This window comes from Artemia sp. Qi Xiang Cuo, chromosome 4 (genome assembly GCF_049724085.1).
Source record: "Artemia sp. Qi Xiang Cuo chromosome 4, ASM4972408v1, whole genome shotgun sequence".
Lineage (NCBI taxonomy): Eukaryota > Metazoa > Arthropoda > Branchiopoda > Anostraca > Artemiidae > Artemia > Artemia sp. Qi Xiang Cuo.
In genome coordinates, this window is record NC_142797.1 from 25,231,549 (window position 1) to 25,252,949 (window position 21,401).

Sequence of the window (21,401 nt, forward strand, 5' to 3'; positions counted from 1 at the left end):
GCTTTGTTTGTAAATATATATATATATATATATACAGAAAACATATGGCTTTTCTGTCAGTTTTCTTTTTCATATGATGAATAAACTCTTGTATGACCTAAAATTATTTTAGATAATACCTACATATTATTCGAATAAAAAAAATGTGAAATAGATTCTTTTCAAATCTTATAACCAGGAAACTGTCAACATTAAGGTTAGTTCCTGGCATATATGGAATTTGTTATTATAACAGGTTCAAATTGGTTCTGATTCAAACCATTTTCAATAGAACATCACACAAAAAAAAATATAAATTTCAGGTTTGATTTTGCTACTGGCTTTGATTTGACAATTGATAATTTTCCACCATTCAATCTTTTACATCAGTTACAACTGATTTCTGTAGTTTAGGGAGAAATATGCACAATATGCACAAATATGGTGCATATTGAATTGGTGCATATGGATTTTACTACTAGCTTTGATGTGACAATTGATAATATTCCACCATTTAATCTTTTACATCAGTTGCAACTGATTTCTGTAGTTTAGGGAGAAATATGCACAATGCATGAATGAGAAATATGCACAATATGCACATGGGGAAACAAAAGTCTGGTTATTTATATTGATTTACTGCAAGAACCCTGCAAGTAAATCATAAAATAGAAATGCAATTTGTTAGTGTTCTTTTGAATTATCCAGAGAGGGAAATTGGAAATTTGATTATAAAGTAACTACAAAAAAAGAATAAAAAACTAAAAAGTACACCTCTCTTATTCAGAATTAAAAAAAAAACAATAAATATACCTTTCTTGACTTCTGCTTTCAAATTCCGTTTAGAAGAGCCTGAGCCGCAAACCTGGAGAGACTTTGATCTCAGTTGATATTTTCCAGGGATAGAGTTACGCTTTTCGTTTTCCTTCAAATCAGCAGAGGAGTAAAATGAAAGATGACCAGTCGAAATAACATGCTCCTTTATATTAATAATGTTCTTGCACAGACAAATCAGGCATGTGTTTTCCTTGCCTCCTTCATGCTCCAAATAATGGAGAACATAATCAATAAAGTCCTTAAAACTGTAGTAACACTTGTCACAGTAAAGTGGCAAATGTTTCCCGCAAAATGTTTTTTTATGGAGCTCAAGCACAACTGAAGAATTGTGAGGTTCTTTACATATGTCACAATCAAATATGGTAGAAGCTTTGTCTCTATAATTTTCTTCGTGTAAACCATTGGTAGATACACAAGGATTATAGGTTTCCGTTTTCACAGCTTCAAACTGAACAGGAGGGATCGATACAAGAACAGGTTTGTGGGAGGATGGTGAGGTAGAATTTGCAGTCAAAACTGGTTCAATATCTGAGCTAGATGAGGCTTCTCTATCTGAAATTAAAGAATGCATGAAAAAAGAAAAGAAAACGAGTAATGCGAGATTTCTGACATTGATAGCTTCACAACTTGGCTCTTTCATTAAAACCTTCATATATTGGCAGCTATAATATCCATATTGAAAGAACATAAGTTTGCTTATTTATAAAAAGAAAGTTTTAAGTTCTTAAAATGACAAAGCTAAAAAAGCAAAACTCATAAAGAAAACTTTAATAGAATTTAGTTAAAGAAATAAAAATATTAAAATACTTGAATAATTTGCTCGTTCATTGGTGCATATTTGGACCCGTAATAATAGTGGGATCAATATAGGCTACATTGCAGTTTCCTTTGATATAAAATTTATGCTTTAAACAGTCACTTAGTAACAACTAACTTGTTACTTATTTTCTAAATAACTTTTGAATTATGAATTTAAGATACTATACTAAAATGTTTCGAAAACATAAACAGTAAAAACAAGCTAATATAAAGAGCTATTGGTAATTATCTTTCAGTCATCATTTTACTTAAAACCTGAAAGAGCCACGAGAACCACGTGATCACTGCTGCCGTTGACGAAGGTTCGCTGCCTTATCACATGAAATTCTACAGGGGAAATTCTACCTTATTGTTGGTACTAAAAATTTCTGATGAAGTTATTGTCTGTTCAACTGTGAATTTTTCAAATACTGGAAAAAATCTATTAAATAATGATGTTAGAAGGTCTGCAGAATATTTAAAACAAAAATGGAACATGATAGTCTGTATAAGGATAACATTGATGTTGATTGTAGCACCAGATCTAAAACTTTGAACCTAACACAAAGCCAAGAAAATAGAATGCATCGGATATACTTATGCATTCTATATATAGGATATAACACAATTAGCATATGTAGTAGGTTAATGTAGAAACAGAATGTAGTAGGATAGTAAGGAACTCAATTAAACCAAAAATGAGGAAAATAAAATAATCTACCAAGCGTGAAACTACCACAAATCAGCATCGATAAATAAATGAAACCCAAAACGAACAGAAATCAGAGACAACGCTATAGCGTTGCCTATAGAAAAGGCCATAAGGCTCCAATGTTTTACTATTTATTTATTTATTTTCCCCAGAGGCACTTCATAAGGAAGGGGTTGTCTTAGAAACTTCAAAGGGGGATCATTCGATTGGAAATCGAGAGTTCTAGTGCCCTTTTTATTAGTCGAAAATGATTGGAGGGCAACTAGCACCCCCCACGCCCACCATTCCCCAAAACACATCCAATCAAAATTTTGAGATAGCAATTTTGTGTCAGGATAGGTGATTTCCAGATAGAAAATATATTTTTGAGGAGGACACTCCCTCACAACCCTCAGGGCAAGGGTTTTAAGTTATGCCAAGTGGGCATATAAGGTTTTTATAGAAGGCGTTGTCGTAGAAACTTCAAAACAGGCTCATTCGATTGGATATTAAAGAGCTAGTGCCCTTTTTGATAGTCGAAAGTGCATGGAGTGTAACTAGCCCCCCTCCCCCCACCCCCATCATTTCCCCAAACACATCTAATCAAAATTTTCAGATAGCCATTTTGTTCAGCATAGTTGATTTCCCGATAGAATAAATATTTTTGAGGAGGTCACTCCCCCACAACCCTCAGGGCAAGGGTTTTAAGTTATGCCTTGGGGGCATATAAGGTTTTTATAGAAGGTGTTGTCGTAGAAACTTCAAAACAGGCTCATTCGATTGGAAATTAAAGGGATAGTGCCCTTTTTAATAGTCGAAAGTGATTGGAGGGCAACCAGCCCCCCCCCATGCCCATCATTCCCCCGAACACATCCAACCAAAATTTTGAGATAGCCATTTTGTTCAGCATAGTTGATTTCCAGATAGAAAATATATTTTTGAGGAGGATACTCCCCCACAAGCCTCAGGGCAAGGGTTTTAATTTATACCCTAGGGGCATATAAGGTTTTTATAGAAGGCGTTGTCCGAAAAACTTCAATACATGCTCATTCGATTGGAAATTAAATGGTTTGTGCCCTTTTTAATAGTCGAAAGTTTTTGGAGTTTAACTAGCCCCCTCCCCCCCCCCCCCCGCACGCCCATCATTTCCCCAAATACATCCAATCAAAATTTTCAGATAGCCATTTTGTTCAGCATAATTGATTTCAAGATAGAAAATATATTTTTGAGGAGGACACTCCCCCACAACCCTCAGGGCAAGGGTTTTAAGTTATGCCCTGGGGGCATATAAGGTTTTTATAGAAGGCATTGTTGTAGAAACTTCAAAACAGGCTCATTCGATTGGAAATTAAAGGGATAGTGCCCTTTTAAATAGTCCAAAGTGATTGGAGTGCAACTTGGCCCCCCCCCCCCAAGGCCATCATTTCCCCAAACACATCCAATCAAAATTTTCAGGTAGCCATTTTGTTCAGCATAGTTGATTTCCAGACAGAAAATATGTTTTGAGGAGGACACTCCCCCAGAACCTTCAGGGCAAGGGTTTTAAAATATGCCCTGGGGGCATAGAAGGTTTTTATAGAAGGCGTTGTCGTAGAAACTTCAAAAATAGCTCATTCGATTAGAAATTCAAGGGGATAGTACTCTTTTTAATAGTCGAAAGTAATTGGAGGGCAACTAGCCCCCCACGCCCATCATTCCCCAAAACATATCCAATCAAAATTTTTAGATAGCCCTTTTGTTCAGTGTAGTTGATTTTCAGATAGAAAATATGTTTTTGAGGAGGATAATCCCCCACAATCCTCCGGGCACGGGTTTTAAGTTATGCCCTGGGGGCATCTAAGGTTTTTATAGAAGGCGTCGTCATAGAAACGTAAAAAAAGGCTCAGTCGACTGGAAATTCAAATGGATAGTTCCCTTTTTAATAGTCAAAAGTGATTGGACGGCTACTAGCCCTCCCCCCCCCAACGCCCATCATTCCCCCAAACACATCCAATAAAAATTTTGAGATAGCCATTTTTGTTCAGCTTAGTTGATTTTCAGATTGAAAATATATTTTTGAGGAGGACACTCCCCCACAACCCTCAGGGCAAGGGTTTTAAGTTATGCCCTGGGGGCATATAAGGTTTTTATAGAAGGCGTTGTCGTAAAAACTTCAAAACAGGCTCATTCGATTGGAAATTAAAGGGCTAGTGCCCTTTTTAATAGTCGAAAGTGATGGGAGGGCAACTAGCCCCCCCCCCAACGCCCATCATTTCCCCAAACACATCCAATCAAACTTTTGAGATAGCCATTTTGTTCAGTGTAGTTGTTTTCCAGATAGAAAATATTTTTTTGAGGAGGACACTCCCCACAACCCTCAGGGCAAGAGTTTTAAATTATGCCCTGGGGGCATATAAGGTTTTTATAGAAGGCTTTGTCGTAAAAACTTCAAAAAAGGCATACTCAATTGGAAATTCAAAGGGCTAGTGCCCTTTTTTATAGTCAAAAGTGATTGGAGGGCAACTAGCCCCCCCCCCCCCCACATCCATCATTCCCCCAAACACATCCAATCAAAATTTTGAGATAGCCATTATGCTCAGCATAGTTGATTTCCAGATAGAAAATATGGTTTTGAGGAGGAAAATCCCCCACAACCCTTAGGGCAAGGGTTTTAAGCTATGCCCTGGGGGCATATAAGGTTTTTATAGAAGGCGGTGTCGTAGAAACTTCAAAAAAGGCTCATTCGATTGGAAATTCCGAGGGATAGTGCCCTTTCTAATAGAACATCTCGAATTGCCAAGGCTTCAGCACTTGTTGGGAGGCTTAGCAGCATCTGGCGAAAGCCAAACATAAGCCGATTTACCAAAATGCGCATCTACAATGCGTCAGTCAGCACCGTCCTGCTGTATAGAGCGGAGACGTGACCAGCTGCCAAATCTATCCTCAGCGCCGTCGATGTCGCTCAGACGAAACATCTCCGAAGAATCGAAAGACTTCACTGGACTGACCTCGTTAGCAACCAGACTCTCCTATCACGTACGGATCAAACTCCTTTCTCAACGCAGCTTGCCCAGCGTACTGTTCGGTGGTACGGCCACCTCTTTCGCATGCCACGCGACGCCCCAGCACGGGTCGCATTAGACTTCGACCCCCTCTTACACAGATGGAAGCGACCCAGAGCACGCCCACACACTAGGTGGAAAGACAAAGCCGATGAATTCCTCACCAAAGCCCAAATCCCGGTGGAAGAAGCTGCGATCCTGGCAAGCGATAGGTCAACCTGGAGGCGCCTAGTCTCATCGCTCTCTACGCCGAACCCTCGGCAGGAGCCTTAAGTCAAGTAAGTCTATTTCATAGCTAAATTCATTCTTATGTTTCTTATTGTCCAGTCATATGGATGTCTACTTTCCCTTCTTTTCTCAAACCACTTTCGAATACTTAAGATGAAGCTATAAATCTTATCCAGGATGTAAATCGTTCGGCAACTAAACTGTTACTTGATATTGAAAAACTTTATATTTTTTACTGTTCGTCTTTTGCTGTTCTTCAGCTCAATGGTGATATTCTTAGGTCCCTTAGATTTACGTCTTCTTTTGTATCTGATCGGTCAAATTATCAACTCTGTAGTTCTCTAAATATCCAAATTCCGCATACACCAACAATAAGATCTGATTTTAATCCTCTTGTTGCGTGTCATTTGACATGGAACAACCTCCCCGATTCGGCTCGAGAATGCCACTCGTTTGGCACCTTCAAAAGACTAGTAAAAAAATATTTGCTTTCATGTGATTAATTTTTCTTTACTTTTGCCTGCTGCCAATAGTTTTTTTCATTTAATTCTTTTTTTTTATTTCTTTTTTTTCTATTTTTTTTATATAGATGTTGTGATTCACTGTAGTTTGATAAAGCTTATTTAGTGAACTCTCCTTTTTTTTATAGATGTTGTGATTCACTGTAGTTTGATAAAGCTTATTTAGTGAACTCTCCTTTTTTTTTCTTTTTTTTTATTATTAAGCAAATGCTTTACATGTTAAAAGTTCAAATGCTTATGTTTATATGTTTAAATATTAATGTTATGTTTATATTGTTTAAATCTTAAGCGTTTAAATGTTTAATGTTTATTTGATATTTTCATAATACCCCTCCTACAGGACATGGAGCCTTTGTGGGGATTTGTAGATTGTTATGTAATTATTTTACTGGTATATGGAAAATAAATCTATCTATCTATCTATCATTGGCGCTTTACTGAAAACGAATTATATTACAAATGTTTTCTTTTGTACTTAATATCGAAAATAAATAAAAATAATTAGAGTAAAATTTTGAACTGATGAGCTTTTAGCAATTAATATCATTATGCATCGAATATTCAGTTTAATTTCTTAGTTCTTTTCAAGATTGGTCAAGACAAATATAGTTTCACGACAAGCAAAATTTGGATACTGCCCCCTTCTTTAACTGTAAGAACCTAAAGCCTTCTGCGTCATTGGTGCTTCACTAAAACGAATTACTCGTATATTACAAATTTATTATATTCCAGTTCTTACAGCATTGAAAATGAAAATAAAAATTACAGTGAAAAAAAAATCTTGAACTGATGGATCTTTCAACAATTAATATCATTATATATCTAATATTCAATTTGATTTTGTTTATACTTTCCAAGACTGTTCAAGATTCATATAGTTTTGCCTTTTTTTTAACTCCGACATAATTTCTAACTAATCGTGTTACCTTGTTATTAAAAAATTCTATGGCTTCTAGGCACTTCTATTTGAGTCGAAGACTGAAACGTCAAACTTAGTGGAATATGCTTTTTCTTGCAAGAAACTTCAAAATATAATAAAATATCAAGCTTCGGAGTGTCACACCACTCAAAAGCAAGTGACATTGGTATTTTTGAATCCGCATGGTCAATTTAGGGGGTGGAGGGTAGGCTAATTCTTGTAGCAGCCCCATTCCGTCGTGGTATGGTTCACATTTTCAACACCTAGCATCCAGACTCAACTACCCCAAATCAGTATCAATAAATAAATGAAACCCAAAACGAACAAAAATTAAAATAAATATTAGAGTCAAACTCAAAACCAGCACAAATTTATATGAGTAGGGTTCAAACCCCTTTGCTTTCTAAAAGCCAGAATATAATTTGTACTTTACTGAAAAAAAATTCAAATGAGTTTACTGGAAAAAAAATGTGCATTGTCAATTTAATATACATATGCTGATATTTATTCCGTAAAATCTTAATTAATTTTTGATTTCTTAAAGTTACAAAAGTGAATATATTTCAAAGAATTGTTTTCAGCTTTTCAAAATTGTTTTCACCCAAACTCTAGTTTGTAGTTATTTTTATTCGATTCAAACTTGATTTGCATATTCAATTTAAGTTTCACTCGTTTTAAGATTAACTTATTCATTTACATTAATATATATTGTATGTTTGTTCGCATTCATTGTTTATTTGATTTTTGTTCGTTTTAAGTTTCATTTATACTTTAATAGCAAAATATTTGTTTTCGTTTAAGCTTGATTTTCATATTCAATCTAAGCATTACTCGCTTTAAGATCTATTTATTCATTTATATTATTAGATAGATAGGTTTATTTTCCATATATCAGTAAAATAATTACATAACAATCTACAAATCCCCACAAAGACTCCATGGCCTGTAGGAGGGGGATTATGAAAATATCAAATAAACATTAAACATTTCAACGCTTAATATTTAAAAAATATAAACAAAAAATTAATATTTAAACAAATAAACAAAAGCATTTGAACTTTAAAAATGTGAAGCTTTTGCTTAATAAAAAAAAAAAAAAAAAAAAAAAAACAAGGACGTTTAAATAAATAAACTTTATAAAAATACGGTTAATAACAACATCTAAAAAAAAAAAAAAAAAAACTATTGGCAGCAGGTAAAAGTAAAGAAAATTAATCACATGAAAACAAATATTTTTTTACTAGTCTTTTGAAGGTGCCAAACGAGTGGCATTCTCGAGCTGAATCGGGAGGGTTGTTCTATGTCAAATGACACGCAACAAAACGGATTAAAATCGGATCTTATTGTTGGTGTATGCGGAATTTGGATATTTAGAGAACTACGGAGCTGATAATTTGACCGATCAGATACAAAAGAAGACGTAAATCTAAGGGACCTAGGAATATCACCATGGAACTGAAGAAAAGTGAAAGACGCACAGGAAAGAATATAAAGTTTTTTAATATCAAGCAACGGTTTAGTTGCCGAACGATTTACATCCTGGATAAGATTTATAGCTTTATCACAAATATTCGAAAGCGGTTTAAGAAAAGAAGGGAAAGTAGACATCCATATGACTGAATAATAGGAAACATAAGAATGAATTAAGCTATGAAATAGGATTCTTAGAATTGGTCCTGGAAAGATATGCTTTAGTTTTCTTAGAATACCAAGGTTTCTGCATACCTTCATTTTAATCAAATCAATATGGTGTTTGAAAGATAAATTTTCATCTAGGAGGATACCTAGGAAACGGACATGGCCATCCTTTGGTCTACTAATAAAGCCTTTGGATATATGAATTTCAGATAATTGAGGGCAAGCCTGGGATATACGAGATATAACTAGCCTGGGATATAACTCTCTCAAAGAGGTCCACTAACTTTGTAAGAACTTCATCCTCTGTTCTCCCAGAAGTAATAAGGGTGGTATCATCGGCAAAAGTAACAAGAGAATCCGAGGTATGCAAACTATAATTATGGGTAAGGGAGACTGTTGGATGACATTGACGACAGCAATAAAGAGGATTTTTATTTCTAACTGCAAAAATTAGGTCATTTATGTAAATTAAAAAACAGTACCGGCCCTAAAATTGACCCTTGAGGAACCCCCTGGTCAACACTTGATGGTGAGCGAAAAAATGGATCAACAGAAATTATTCTACCAGACAAGAAAGACTTGAACCAATAGAACGCACTACCTCTTACGCCAAAATGAGAAAGTTTAAATAGAAGAACACTGTGGGTTAAAGAATCAATGGCTTTACGAACATCCAGAAACAAAGCAGCAGGAATCAAATGGGAGTCTATGGCAGAGTGAAGATAATTCAGTAAAACTGCCCAAACATGCTCAGTCAAATGATTTGCTCGAAAACCAAATTGAAAATCGTGAAAAAAAATCTTTAGAAGTAAGAAAATTATTAAGACGGGAAAGCATCGCCTTCTCAAATATTTTGCTAAGTACAGACAACAAAGAAATTGGCCGATAGTTGGCTGGATCATTTCGTGCCCCCCCCCCCTTATATAATATGATGACTCGAGCACGCTTGAGAATACTCTGGAAAATACCAGGCGGAAAAGAGAGTTTAATAAGTTTTGTTAAGTGAGAAATAATGGAAGTAAGGATGAAATTAATTAATTTAGTAGGAATATTATCAGGGCCAGACAACGAACAATTTTTCAATCTATAACAATTTTAGCAATTTCTTTCTCCGTCGCTGGTTCCAAAAACATTGACTTCATACAAGGTGGCCCAAGATAAGACCTGAAGTTGAATCCTGACGGAGAAGAACCAACAGCCGAAGCGGTCCTTTTACCAATATTCGCAAAATATGAAGTAAATGCATCTTGAATATTCAGTTCACCTTCGATGATTTTGCCATCAAGATCCAAAAAAGAAGGGGCTGATGGAGACTGAAAAGAGGGCCTAAGCACAGAATTTATAACCTGCCAAGTTTTTCGTATATCTTTACCAAAATCTGAAAAATCAATTAAAATAATACTGGGACTTGGCCTTTCGACAAACAGAATTACAAATATTCCTATAAATTTTAAATCTCTGAAAGCAGATAGCTTTCATTGAAGGGCTAGCAGACTTAAAGGCCCTCCAGAGATTATTTTTTCTCCTACAACTCCTAAGGAGACCAGGGGTCATCCAAGGATTTGGAGGAAAAGTATTCTTAGACTTACGATTAGAAGGAGAAACAGAACAAATATCAAGAACAGCATCTTTAATAGAGTCATAAAAAGTATCAAATAAATTACAAAAGTCAGAATCACTCTCAAGAACAACCCAAGAAATTTCTGCCAATCTTGACCTAAGAAGCATCAATTCCACTTCACCAAACCTAAAAGGCCTCTTACCAGACTCAAAAGTCCTCTCAATAGGCAGTTTATCAAAACAGTATCTAGAGTAAACAGGGAAATGATCGGAAATGTCGCTCACTAAAACACAATTTTGGATCAAGGTAGCCGTACAGAAAATATTGTCTATCAGAGATGACGTACTCTCTGTTATTCGAGATGGGATACATACAGAAGGTAAAGTACCTGCGGCAAGCATGGACGACAGAAAATCCAAAGATACAGAAGACTTTATATCCATCAAGTTTATATTAAAATCTCCTATAATAATCAATTCAGTCGACTGTTTTAGGATGGTATCCAGTAGATCATTAAGGGTGTGTAGAAACAATGGAATAGAGCCACTAGGAGATCGATAAATAATACCAACAATTAAGTCCTTACCTCCACATTTAATATCTACGAAAAGTGACTCAAAGACATGTTCGATATTTCTGGATAAATCCATTCTAAGAGAATATGGGAGATTATTAGAAATATACAAAGCAAGACCACCCTTGGCCATCTTTTGTCGATTCAGTCGTTCCATTTTATAACCTTGCAAATCCAAAAGCATATCATTTTTAGAATCTAAAAAAGTCTCGCATAAACCAACAACGTCAGGTAGCCCATCAGAAACAATCTGTTTTAGTTGGTCTATTGAAGATCAAAGACCCTGAATATTCAACTGGAGCACTGAAAAATATCCATCCCGCTTGACAGCCTTCCTCAGACTAGAAACATATTTACTTATTACTGCGTGGTTCACTGTGGTCAAATCACTGTTGACATGTCCGATAGAATTATTGATAATGCTTAAAACATCTAACGGGTTATTTTCAAGATCAAAAAGTCGTCCTACAACTGGGGGCGTTTCTTATTTTCCAGTAAAAAAAGACAACAGATTTTAGATATGGAATTAAATCATAAAATATACATGCACACACACATACAAAAAAAAAAAAAAAAAAAAAAAAAAAAAAAAAAAAAAATATATATATATATATATATATATATATATATATATATATATATATATATATATATATATATATATATATATATATATATATATATATATATATATATATATATAAGCACAATCCGCGAATGATCGAATCTTTTATCATTGATTGACCAGATGGTTTGGCCAAAATTTGCCCGCGGTCAGTCCATACATTAAATTTACCAAAGCAATCTCTTGCCGCATTTAAAGTTTCACGACGCTTTTTTGTTAGCGATTCTGATAAAAATATTCCACTCTTTGCTAGTTTAGTCTTTGCTTTTAAAACAGCTCGAGCTAATTCCACATTTTTGAAGCGTATTAGCACTGGAGACACTTTAGATTGATCGTTAGAGTCATTCAAACTAAATCAAAAAACATTTACAATATTAGTGACTTCAAAACCAGGGACCAGCATCTTGTCTTTAATGATAACCGATACTTCTTTCTTTAGATCATTTCCAGGCCTCTGCCTTACTCCATTCATCACTAAGCAATCCAACATCTTTTCTTATTCAAAATCATCCACTTTCGATTCCAATGAAAAAATCCTACTTTCCAAGCTTTTAACCATTGCAAATAGTCCTTTGAGTGATTTTTCTATTTCTTGGAATTTTGGGTTGTAATCAATGGAAATAGCATCATTACTTGTTGTACGTTTTTGCTATGATTGTTTATTTAATTTCTGTTCGTTTTGGGTTTCATTTATTCTTTAATAGTAATTACTGGTCGTTTTGAGTTTGAATTTTAACAGGTATTTGTATCTCCTGAGCTAAAGTTTAAAATGGCCTTTACTTTTCTTTGAAAAACTTATTTTTCGGGAAGTTTTTTTTTAATTAATTACAATAAATAACCGAGTCTACTCAAAACGAGCAGAAATTAACATGAGTAGGGCTCAAACCCCTATGCCATCCCAAGGCCAGAACATAATTTGCACTTTACTGAAAAAACATAAATGATTTTACATTTATAACTTTAATAAATCAAATAATATTAACATTTTGATTACTAAATATCAGTATATGTATATTAGTCTGACAATGCATGTTCATTTGTATGTTTTTCAGTAAAGTGCAAATTATGTTCTGGCCTTGGGATGGCATAGGAGTTTTGAGCCCTACTCATGTTAATTTCTGCTCGTTTTTGAGTTTGGCTTGGTTATTTATTGTAATTTCTGTTCGTTTTGTGTTTCGTTTATTTATCGATGCTGATTTATGGTAGTTTCACGCTTGGTAGATTATTTGATTTTATTTTTGCTCATTTTTGGTTTAGTGGAGTTCTTCACTTTTCCTTGAAAAACCTATTTTGTGGAAATTTTTTCTTAATGAATTTCTGTTCGTTTTATATTGACATGGTCTTTTCAGGGAAAAAGAAAATAATACTTTAAATCTTTTCGTTTTTTTAAGACTTTATAGTTTGGCCTACTATTTATATGCTGGAGAAAAATTTTCAGCAATTTTTAACAACATACACCCTTTTAAAAATCTGGACACAAATCGTAGTGTTTAATTTAGTTTCATATAATTTAATTTAATTCCTCCTCTAGTTGACTTGAAATAGAAAATTTGATACCATTCGCAAAAACAATCTGTTCACTTTCTTTGATAGCTTGGATACACTTACGCTATTTTGAATTGGTTAAATTTTAAGAGCAGAAGTAGCCCCAAAAGTTTGAACATAATACCCTCAGTCGTTCTTGGGATACTGCTGAGATGCCTTATTGGGAATTAGCATTATCACAGTGCATTTTGATTTAATCTTAAGGCAAGATTTAGTTTTTAAAAATAATGGGCAAATGGGAGGGTGGGCGTGGGAGGGGGATTAGTCGCCCTCCAATCACTTTCAACTATTAAAAAGGGCATTAGCCCTTTCTATTTTCAATCGAATTAGCCCTTTTCAAAGTTCCTACAACAACTCCTTCGATACGAAGTGCCTGTGTCTAAACAAAAACAAAAAAAAAATAATGAATTGTATCTACATCGATCTTTACTATAAAAATGTCACGCCTTCCAATCACTTTCGACTATTAAATAGGGCACTAGCTCTTTCAATTTCCCATCGAATGAGCCCTTTTTGAGCTTCTACGATAACGCTTTCTATAAACACCTTATATGCCCCCCAGGGCATAAATTACAACTCTTACCCTGAGATCTGTGAGGGGGTTGTCATCCTCAAAGACCTAATCTCCATAACTTTCAACTATGTTAAACAAAATGGCAATCGAAAAATTTTGACTGGATGTGGTGGGAGACAAGATGGGCATGAAAGGGGCATTAGTTTACCTCCCATCACTTTTGACCATTAAAAAAGCACTAGCCCGTTCAATTTCCAATCGAATGAGCCCTTTTGAAGTTTCTACGAAAACGCTTTAAATAAAAACCTTATAGGCCCCCAGGGCATAACTGACACCCCTTGCCCTGAGGGCTGGGGGGGGGGTGTCATCCTCAAAGACCTAATTTACAAAACTTTAAACTACGTTGAACAAAATTACAATCTCAACAATCTCAAATTACAATCTCATTTTGATTGGATGTGTTTGGGGAAATGGTGGGTGTGGGAGGGGGTTAGTTGCCCTCAAATCACTTTTGACTATTAAAAAGGGCACTAGCTCTTTCAATTTCCAATCAAATGAGCTCTTTTTAAAGTTTCTACAACAATACTTTCTATAAAAAACCTTATATGCCCCAGGGAATAAATTACACCCTTTGCCCTGAGGGCTGTGATAGGGTTGTCGTCCTCAAAGACATAATTTCCGGACCTTTTAACTATGTTGAACAAAATGTTGACTGGATGTGTTTGGGGAAATGGTGGGCGTGAGAGGGGGGTTACTTGCCCTCCAATCCCTTTCATTTATTAAAAAGGGCACTAGCCGTTTCAATTTCCTTTTTGGAAGTTTCTCGACAAAGCTTTCTATAAAAAAAAACTTATATGCCCCCAGGGCATAATTCACAACCCTTGCCCTGAGGGCTGTGGGGGGCGTGTCATCCTCAAAAACATAAACTTTCGGACTTTTCAACTGTGTCGAAAAGAATGGCTATCTCAAAATTTTGATTGTATGTGTTTGGGGAAATTGTGGGTATGAAAGGGGTGTTAGTTATCCTCCAATCACTTTCGACAATTAAAAAGGGCACAAGCCCTTCTAATTTCCAATTGAATGAGCACATGTTTAAGTTTCTGTAATATTTCTGTATATAATAATCTTATATGCCGCCAGGGCATAAATTACAACCCTTGCCGTGAAGACTCTGAGGGGGTTATCATCCTCAAAGACCTAATTTCTAAAACTTTTAACTACGTCGAACAATATAGCTATCTTAAAATTTTGATTGGATGTGTTTGGGGAAAAGGTGGGCGTGAAAGGGAGGTTAAGTGCCCTCCAATCACTTTCGACTATAAAAAAAGGGCACTAGCCTTTTGAATTTTCAATCGCATGAGTCCTTTTTCAAGTTTCTACGACAAAGCTTCAATAAAAACCTTATATGTCCCCAGGGTATAACTTACAACCCTTACCTTGAGGGCTCTTGGGAGAGTGTCATCCTCAAAGATATAATTTCTGGACCTTTCAACTGATTTGAACAATATGGTTATCTCAAAATTTTGATTTGATGTGTTTGGGGCAATGGTGGACGCGGAAGTGGTGCTAGTTGCCTTCCAATCACTTTCGACTATTAAAAAGGGCACCAGCCATTTAAATTTCCAATCAAATGAGCCCTTTTTGAAGTTTCAACGACAACTCTTTCTATAAAAATGATATGCCCCCAGGGCATAACTTACAAACCTTGCCATGAGGACTGTGGGGGGGTGGGGGAATTGTTATCCTCAAAGACCTAATTTCCAGAACTTTCAACTACGTTGAACAAAATGGCTCTCTAAAAATTTTGGCTGGATGTGTTTGGGTTAATTGTGGGCGTGACAGGAGGGTTAGTTGCCCTCCAATCACCTTCGACAATTAAAAACGGCACTAGCCCTTTGAATTTTCAATCGAATGAGCCCTTTTTGAAATTTCTATGACAAAGCATTCTATAAAAAGCTTATATGCCCCCAGGGCATAACTTACAACCCTTGCCCTGAGGGCTGTGGGGGTGTCCTCCACAGAAACATAATTTATACCTGGAAATCAACTACGCTGAACAAAATGGCTATCTCAAAATTTTGATTGGATGGGTTTGAGGAAACGGTGGGCGTGGAACGGGTGTTAGTTGCCTTCCAATCACTTTCGACCATTAAAAAGAGCACTAGCAAATCCAACTTCCAATCGAATGAGTCCTTTTAGAAGTTTCTACGACAAGTCCTTCGATACGAAGTGCCCTGGTCTAAAGAAAAAATAAACAATACTTTGTGCCAACATCGTTCATTACTTAGGCAGCGCTATTGCGCTGCCTAAGATTTGCCTTGATAACTTCGCCTCTCTGACGCAACAACTGATAGTTCGGCTTTTTAATTCATATCCGCTAATGCAGTCCTAGTACGGTACATATTTGAGTGATATTACAATCGTTCAGAATCCCAATCAATGAAGACCATACAATGAAAAAGAGAATTTAAAAAAAAAGATGAATTTGTGGCGTAAATTTTAAAATACAATTCATATCTGCCCAGTGGAGTGTTTTTAAGAATTTTTATGTTTACTTTCGTGATTGAGAATATAAAGCAAGCAAAGTATACTTATTTACGGGCTCATTCAAATTGGCTTCAAATACCCAAAATGCGTTTAGTATTGATCTTACTTTTAGGGAGTATGATTTTGCCTCCCGCCTACTGAATTTCGTAAATTGACGCCACTGTTAAAATGCACTAAAAGTTATTCTTATTCCTTAAGGCTTTTGACTGGATTATTTATTAACTCAGTTAAATATATAAAGGTACCGAAAGTTGAACCCGGGATTAGTTTTTATTTCAAACTTCCAATGGAGACTGAAGGGTGTGCATGTAACTGAGCCCCAAGCAACTGAACACCCATGTAACTCAATCTTCGTGCAACTGAACCGCCGTAAAACCGAACCCTCGTGTAACTGACCCTTCGTGCAACTGAACCGTGCGCAACTCATTTCGTCAATAGCTTTTTTTTCTTTTTTTTATTGCTTTATTTGCACCAGTTTTATTGATATACGTTAGAAAGGCAGTGAAGTAATAATTTTTGTTCGTTTGAAGTTTCAATTTTGCTCTTACTTTCCTACATGAAAACTTTGTTTTTTAAATTAATCTTTGCTCGTTTTTAATTAGAAAGAACACGTAAAAAAAATGTTTGTGTAGCTTAGGTAGATAATACCGGAAAATCCATGACACACCCCATGGTAGTGACTCAGCCATGATATTCTTTTCTAGAGGGGGGCAGCCCCCCCCCCCGCATGTTTGGCATAACTTCCATTCCTTTTAAATTTTTATGTTGCTCCTTACTTCCAATTGTTTTTTTATTATTTTAACTTCTGACGGTTTTCTAAATAATGCCAGGAAATCCCCTTCCCCTGGTGTAAACTTTTGGAAAGTTCCCAAAAAAAACTTTCATTCTCATTGAAAATCCTTCCCGTGGAAAATCCCTCCCCTTCAAATTGCCACCCTAAAATCCTTAAAAAATTATACCTCAAAATCTATCAAATTTTGGCGCTAGATCGGAATTTGATGGCATTGTAGGAAAAACAGCACTGCTAAGAATTAACAAAGACAGTTTCTCCAAATAATCATATAGATGGCACAAAACCGCCCAATACCACTTACAGCCGTTTCCCCAAGGACTATGGAGGGTCAGAGAAAAGTTATTGGACCTTCTAACTATGCAGAAAAAGATGGCTCTCACAAAATTTTGATGGGACGACTTCGGGGGAAGGGGGCCTTCTGGGGAGAAGAGCTAGCTGCACTCTAATCTTTTTGGTAACTTAAAAGTGCACTAGCAATTTTAATTTCCGTTCAAATGATCCATTAAAGATCTCTCTATGATACTCTGGTAACCTTCTAGCCCTGGTAGATAAAAAAGGATACACATCAGAGCTACTCATGCAAAAAAATGATTTTCCTTGCTGTTCAAAATGAGGGACTTTAATTACCCTAAACAAAGTTTTTGACCATGCTGATTCCAACGGTGCAATTTTTTATCTGATTCCATTTTTGAGGGGTTTCAGGTTCTTGTTCAAAATCACCGAAAACATCTTTTTGCAATAAACTTTTACTTTTAAAGTTAACCGAAATGATAGTTAGCATTCCTGAATCAATGTCAGATGAACTTTAGGCAGTTTTTTTTATTCTCAAAACAAGTTTTGCAACTTTTGGTTACTATGGTCTGTGGTTTGCCCTTTACTAGGTTGCAGTTGAAAGCTCGCAACGAAAAGTTCACCCGGCTAAGAGTAGTTTTATCTTATTCTTGAGAACAGCTACATATTATCCATGGATTTCCCGATTAAAATACAGTTATGGCGAGAATGAAAGGAAGTCTTGTGTCAAGTATTTAGGTATTACACTTGATGAAACTTTGTCGTTTAGGAAACATGTTGGGAATACGTCAGCAATTTTATCACGGAACATCGGAATCCTTAGAGAACTTGCACACTTTGTCCCGCATCGCATTTTAAGGTTGTTGTATTTCTCTATAATACATCTGTATATTTTATATTGTTCTTCAGTATGGTTAGGGACATTTCCGTCGCTGGTGAATCCAATTCAAGTTCTCCAAAATAATGTGATCCTTTTACTTTGCAATAAATCTTATAGTGATTCTGTGATTGGAGTACAGAAGACAAAAAAAATTTACGAGCTGCTGGCTTTCGGGATTTTTATAATCAGCTATTTATGTTCAAGTATAATAATAATAATTTACCTTTATGCTTCTCAGGCATGTTTCTGATTAGGTCTGGTTGCCAAAATTATAATACTCGAAAAAGCAAGGAACTGTCTGCTCCAAATGCCATCACTAAAAGGTCTAAGTTCTCCTTTATTTATCAAGGAATAAAATTATGGAATAGTAATGATTAGACAATTAATGACACAACAAGGTTTGAAGAATTTAGAAATAAAGTTAAGGAAAAAATGTATTCTAATTATGAGTTTTAAGTTATTATTTGTCATTTTTATTTGTATTTTATTTATACAAATTTATGGACTAGTAACAATATGATAATTAATGATATAAAATGGTTGGAGAAATTTAGAAATAAAGTCAAGGAAAAAATGTATTCTATTAATGAGTCCTAAGATATTATTCGTTTTGTTTCTTCTTCTTTTGTTGTTTGAAGTGTGTGAAGAAGTGTAGTGGATTGTTTGGATAGTTTTTTTTTTCTTTTTTTGGTCGTTATGGTGACTCCAATAGCAACTCAGCAAGGAATTATGTATTTTTATGTATTAACATATGCATATATTTTTTTTTTATTATCAGTATTTCTGGTATTCTTAATTTGTGCTAATAACTATTACAACAATTTTCTCTTTTTTTTCTTCTATTCATGGCATGCCCCTAGGACAACTTGCCTTTGCAAGTTCATGGGTAGAATATATATATATATATATATATATATATATATATATATATATATATATATATATATATATATATATATATATATATATATATATATATATATATATATATATATATATATATATATATATATATATATATATATATATATTAATTAAAGATAGAAAAAAAGAAGGCAAGCTCTCAATCGTTTCAAGTCTTGAAAAAGAACTTCTACCCCTTTTATTTTCATTCCGCCACAAAAATATTTAACGTTTTAATTACTATCATATATGTGACAAAAAAAAACAAATAACTAATTATTATGACTTAAAAATGTGAAGCAGACCATAATGTTTTTGTATATATATATATATATATATATATATATATATATATATATATATATATATATATATATATATATATATATATATATATATATATATATATATATATATATATATATATATATATATATGTGTGTGTGTGTGTGTGTGTGTTTGTTTGGGATTCCATTAAGCCTAGATTTCATATCTAAATCAGATTTGATCTTTCAGGAAAAAAATTCTCCATTCATTAAAAAATTCTGGAAGTTCACTTATCCAACTTCCTGCATCTACAAACTCATTTTGTGTCAATTAATTTTGACATGGTAATTCTGCTACACCAAGTTGAGGCATGGCCTGACACCAAAAGCAAGATGCATCATCTCCTTCTGAAACCCAATGGCCAAGTACAATCAATTTCTTGATATCTAGACAGCCATACAGTGATCCAGCTTTCCATTATCAAACAAAACTTTTCTGATGACCAAAATCATTGATAAAATTAAAACTAATATAGACAAAATAAGTGCTTATTATTTCTTAACTAAGTGCAAGAATCATTTGGGCAAGCCTTGGCAGTTAGTAGTGGGTCAAATATCTTCTGAAAAATTCCTGATTGATTTTTGTTAAGAACAATTTGGGCCATGTAATGAGGTCTATTGACAGTAGTTAACTTTAATATACCTTTCCCTCTTATATTTACTCATTCACCAGAACAAAGAGTTTTGCAGTTCTGAACTTCTGCTTTAAAATTCATCTGGCCTTCATAAAAGCTTTCATCAAGAAGTGTGACTAGTAATTTGGGATTCAAAATACCAGTATATTTCATACCTGGAGTGGTAACTTTAATTGCCTCTGTAAAGACTGCCTTTAAGTTGAAGCTCTTATAAGGGATAAATTAGATCTATACAATAGATTTGATACAAAAACTTACACTAGTGAGGATCTTACTTCCATCTTATGAGAGTCAAGCATGTGCTGTAACACTGAGATCTCAAAAAATCTATAAACTAGGCTGGCATTGCTCTTTCTGTTAACTGAATTCCAAAATAGCTCAGGAGCTTTTACCCACTGATTGCTTCAAGTTGCCATTTTCATTTATTTTTTATTGATATGTGTTCTTTGTGCATTTATAAATAAAAGTTCAAATAGGGATAAAATGCTTTTAATAGACAGTGATGATGACAACAGTGATAACAGTTTTACTACTGATGACGGTCACTGTATATGTGACTGTATCTGGTATTTTTGTGAATTTCTATCACTGTTATCATCATCACTGTCTATTAAAAGAATTTTATCCCTATTTGAAATTTTATTTATTGTCATGGAAAGGAAGTGTGGTCTCCGAAATTATTGTGTATTTATATATTTTTTTTCTTTTCTTTTATTATGACTCTTGCTAAGTTAAAAGATTTCTTGATATTGGAAACGATTTTGAATAATAGTTAAAATAAAAAATTCCAGGAGGATTGAAAAATACCTGAAGCTTTCATTCTCCAAAAACTTTGTCAAGCACAATCTTTTTAAACCTTTAAAATAATCAATTACCACCAAATTTCCCAAAAAAAAACCTGTATTTGAAAAAAACTACTTGATTGATGAAACCAGAGAACATTTTTGACATTAGTGAAAGCATTTTATTAAGATCCTGTTTAATTTTCCAGATACAAAAATAGTCCTAATTTGTTTATGATTAATCTTAACAATGGAATGATCTATTAATTTTACTAGTAAGTTACTTTTTACCTAATAACTAAATCACTTGGTTATACTCATATTGTAATATCCATAAAAATCAAAGACTTTCAGAGAATTTAAGACATTAAAAATTACCTTGCTTGAAAATAGGGACTCCTAGAATATTTGCCAGTTCCAAGACACCAGCACTGTGAGAAGGGTCAATATACGCTTCACCTGTGTATATCAACTGCAACACAAGCTTTAGGTCTTCAAACGCTACATCAGAAAACAAAATGTACACATCCTCTTCACTGGGGGGGATACTAGAAAGCAGTGCCTAGAAAAGAATTTGCTAATTATTGGTAAAAAAAAAAGTTGGTAAAAATATCCAGCCATTTGGTAAAATACCTTCCTCCCCCTAAACATCTTGGCTAGTAGAACCCCTGCACAGCAATGCAATCTTCAATCAGAATAAATCTCTTAAATCTGGAAGAATTAGCCACCTAGCCCCCCTTCTCCCATAACAAATTGGGCGATAGGGTAAAACT

At 34.5% G+C, this 21,401-nt stretch overlaps 1 protein-coding gene across 3 annotated transcripts in view; it reads right to left on the reverse strand.

Moving 5' to 3' along the window:
* Window positions 1–21,401, reverse strand: part of LOC148952925 (uncharacterized) — a 74,577-nt gene that overhangs the window by 32,055 nt on the left and 21,121 nt on the right. For all 3 annotated transcript variants that reach the window (XM_089088174.1, XM_089088173.1, XM_089088175.1), the window contains exons 2-3: window positions 21,007–21,190; window positions 793–1,368 (exon numbers count right to left, since the gene is read on the reverse strand). In XM_089088174.1, coding sequence (XP_088944300.1) covers window positions 793–1,368; window positions 21,007–21,190 — 760 coding nt within the window. The remainder of the gene's footprint in view (window positions 1–792; window positions 1,369–21,006; window positions 21,191–21,401) is intronic.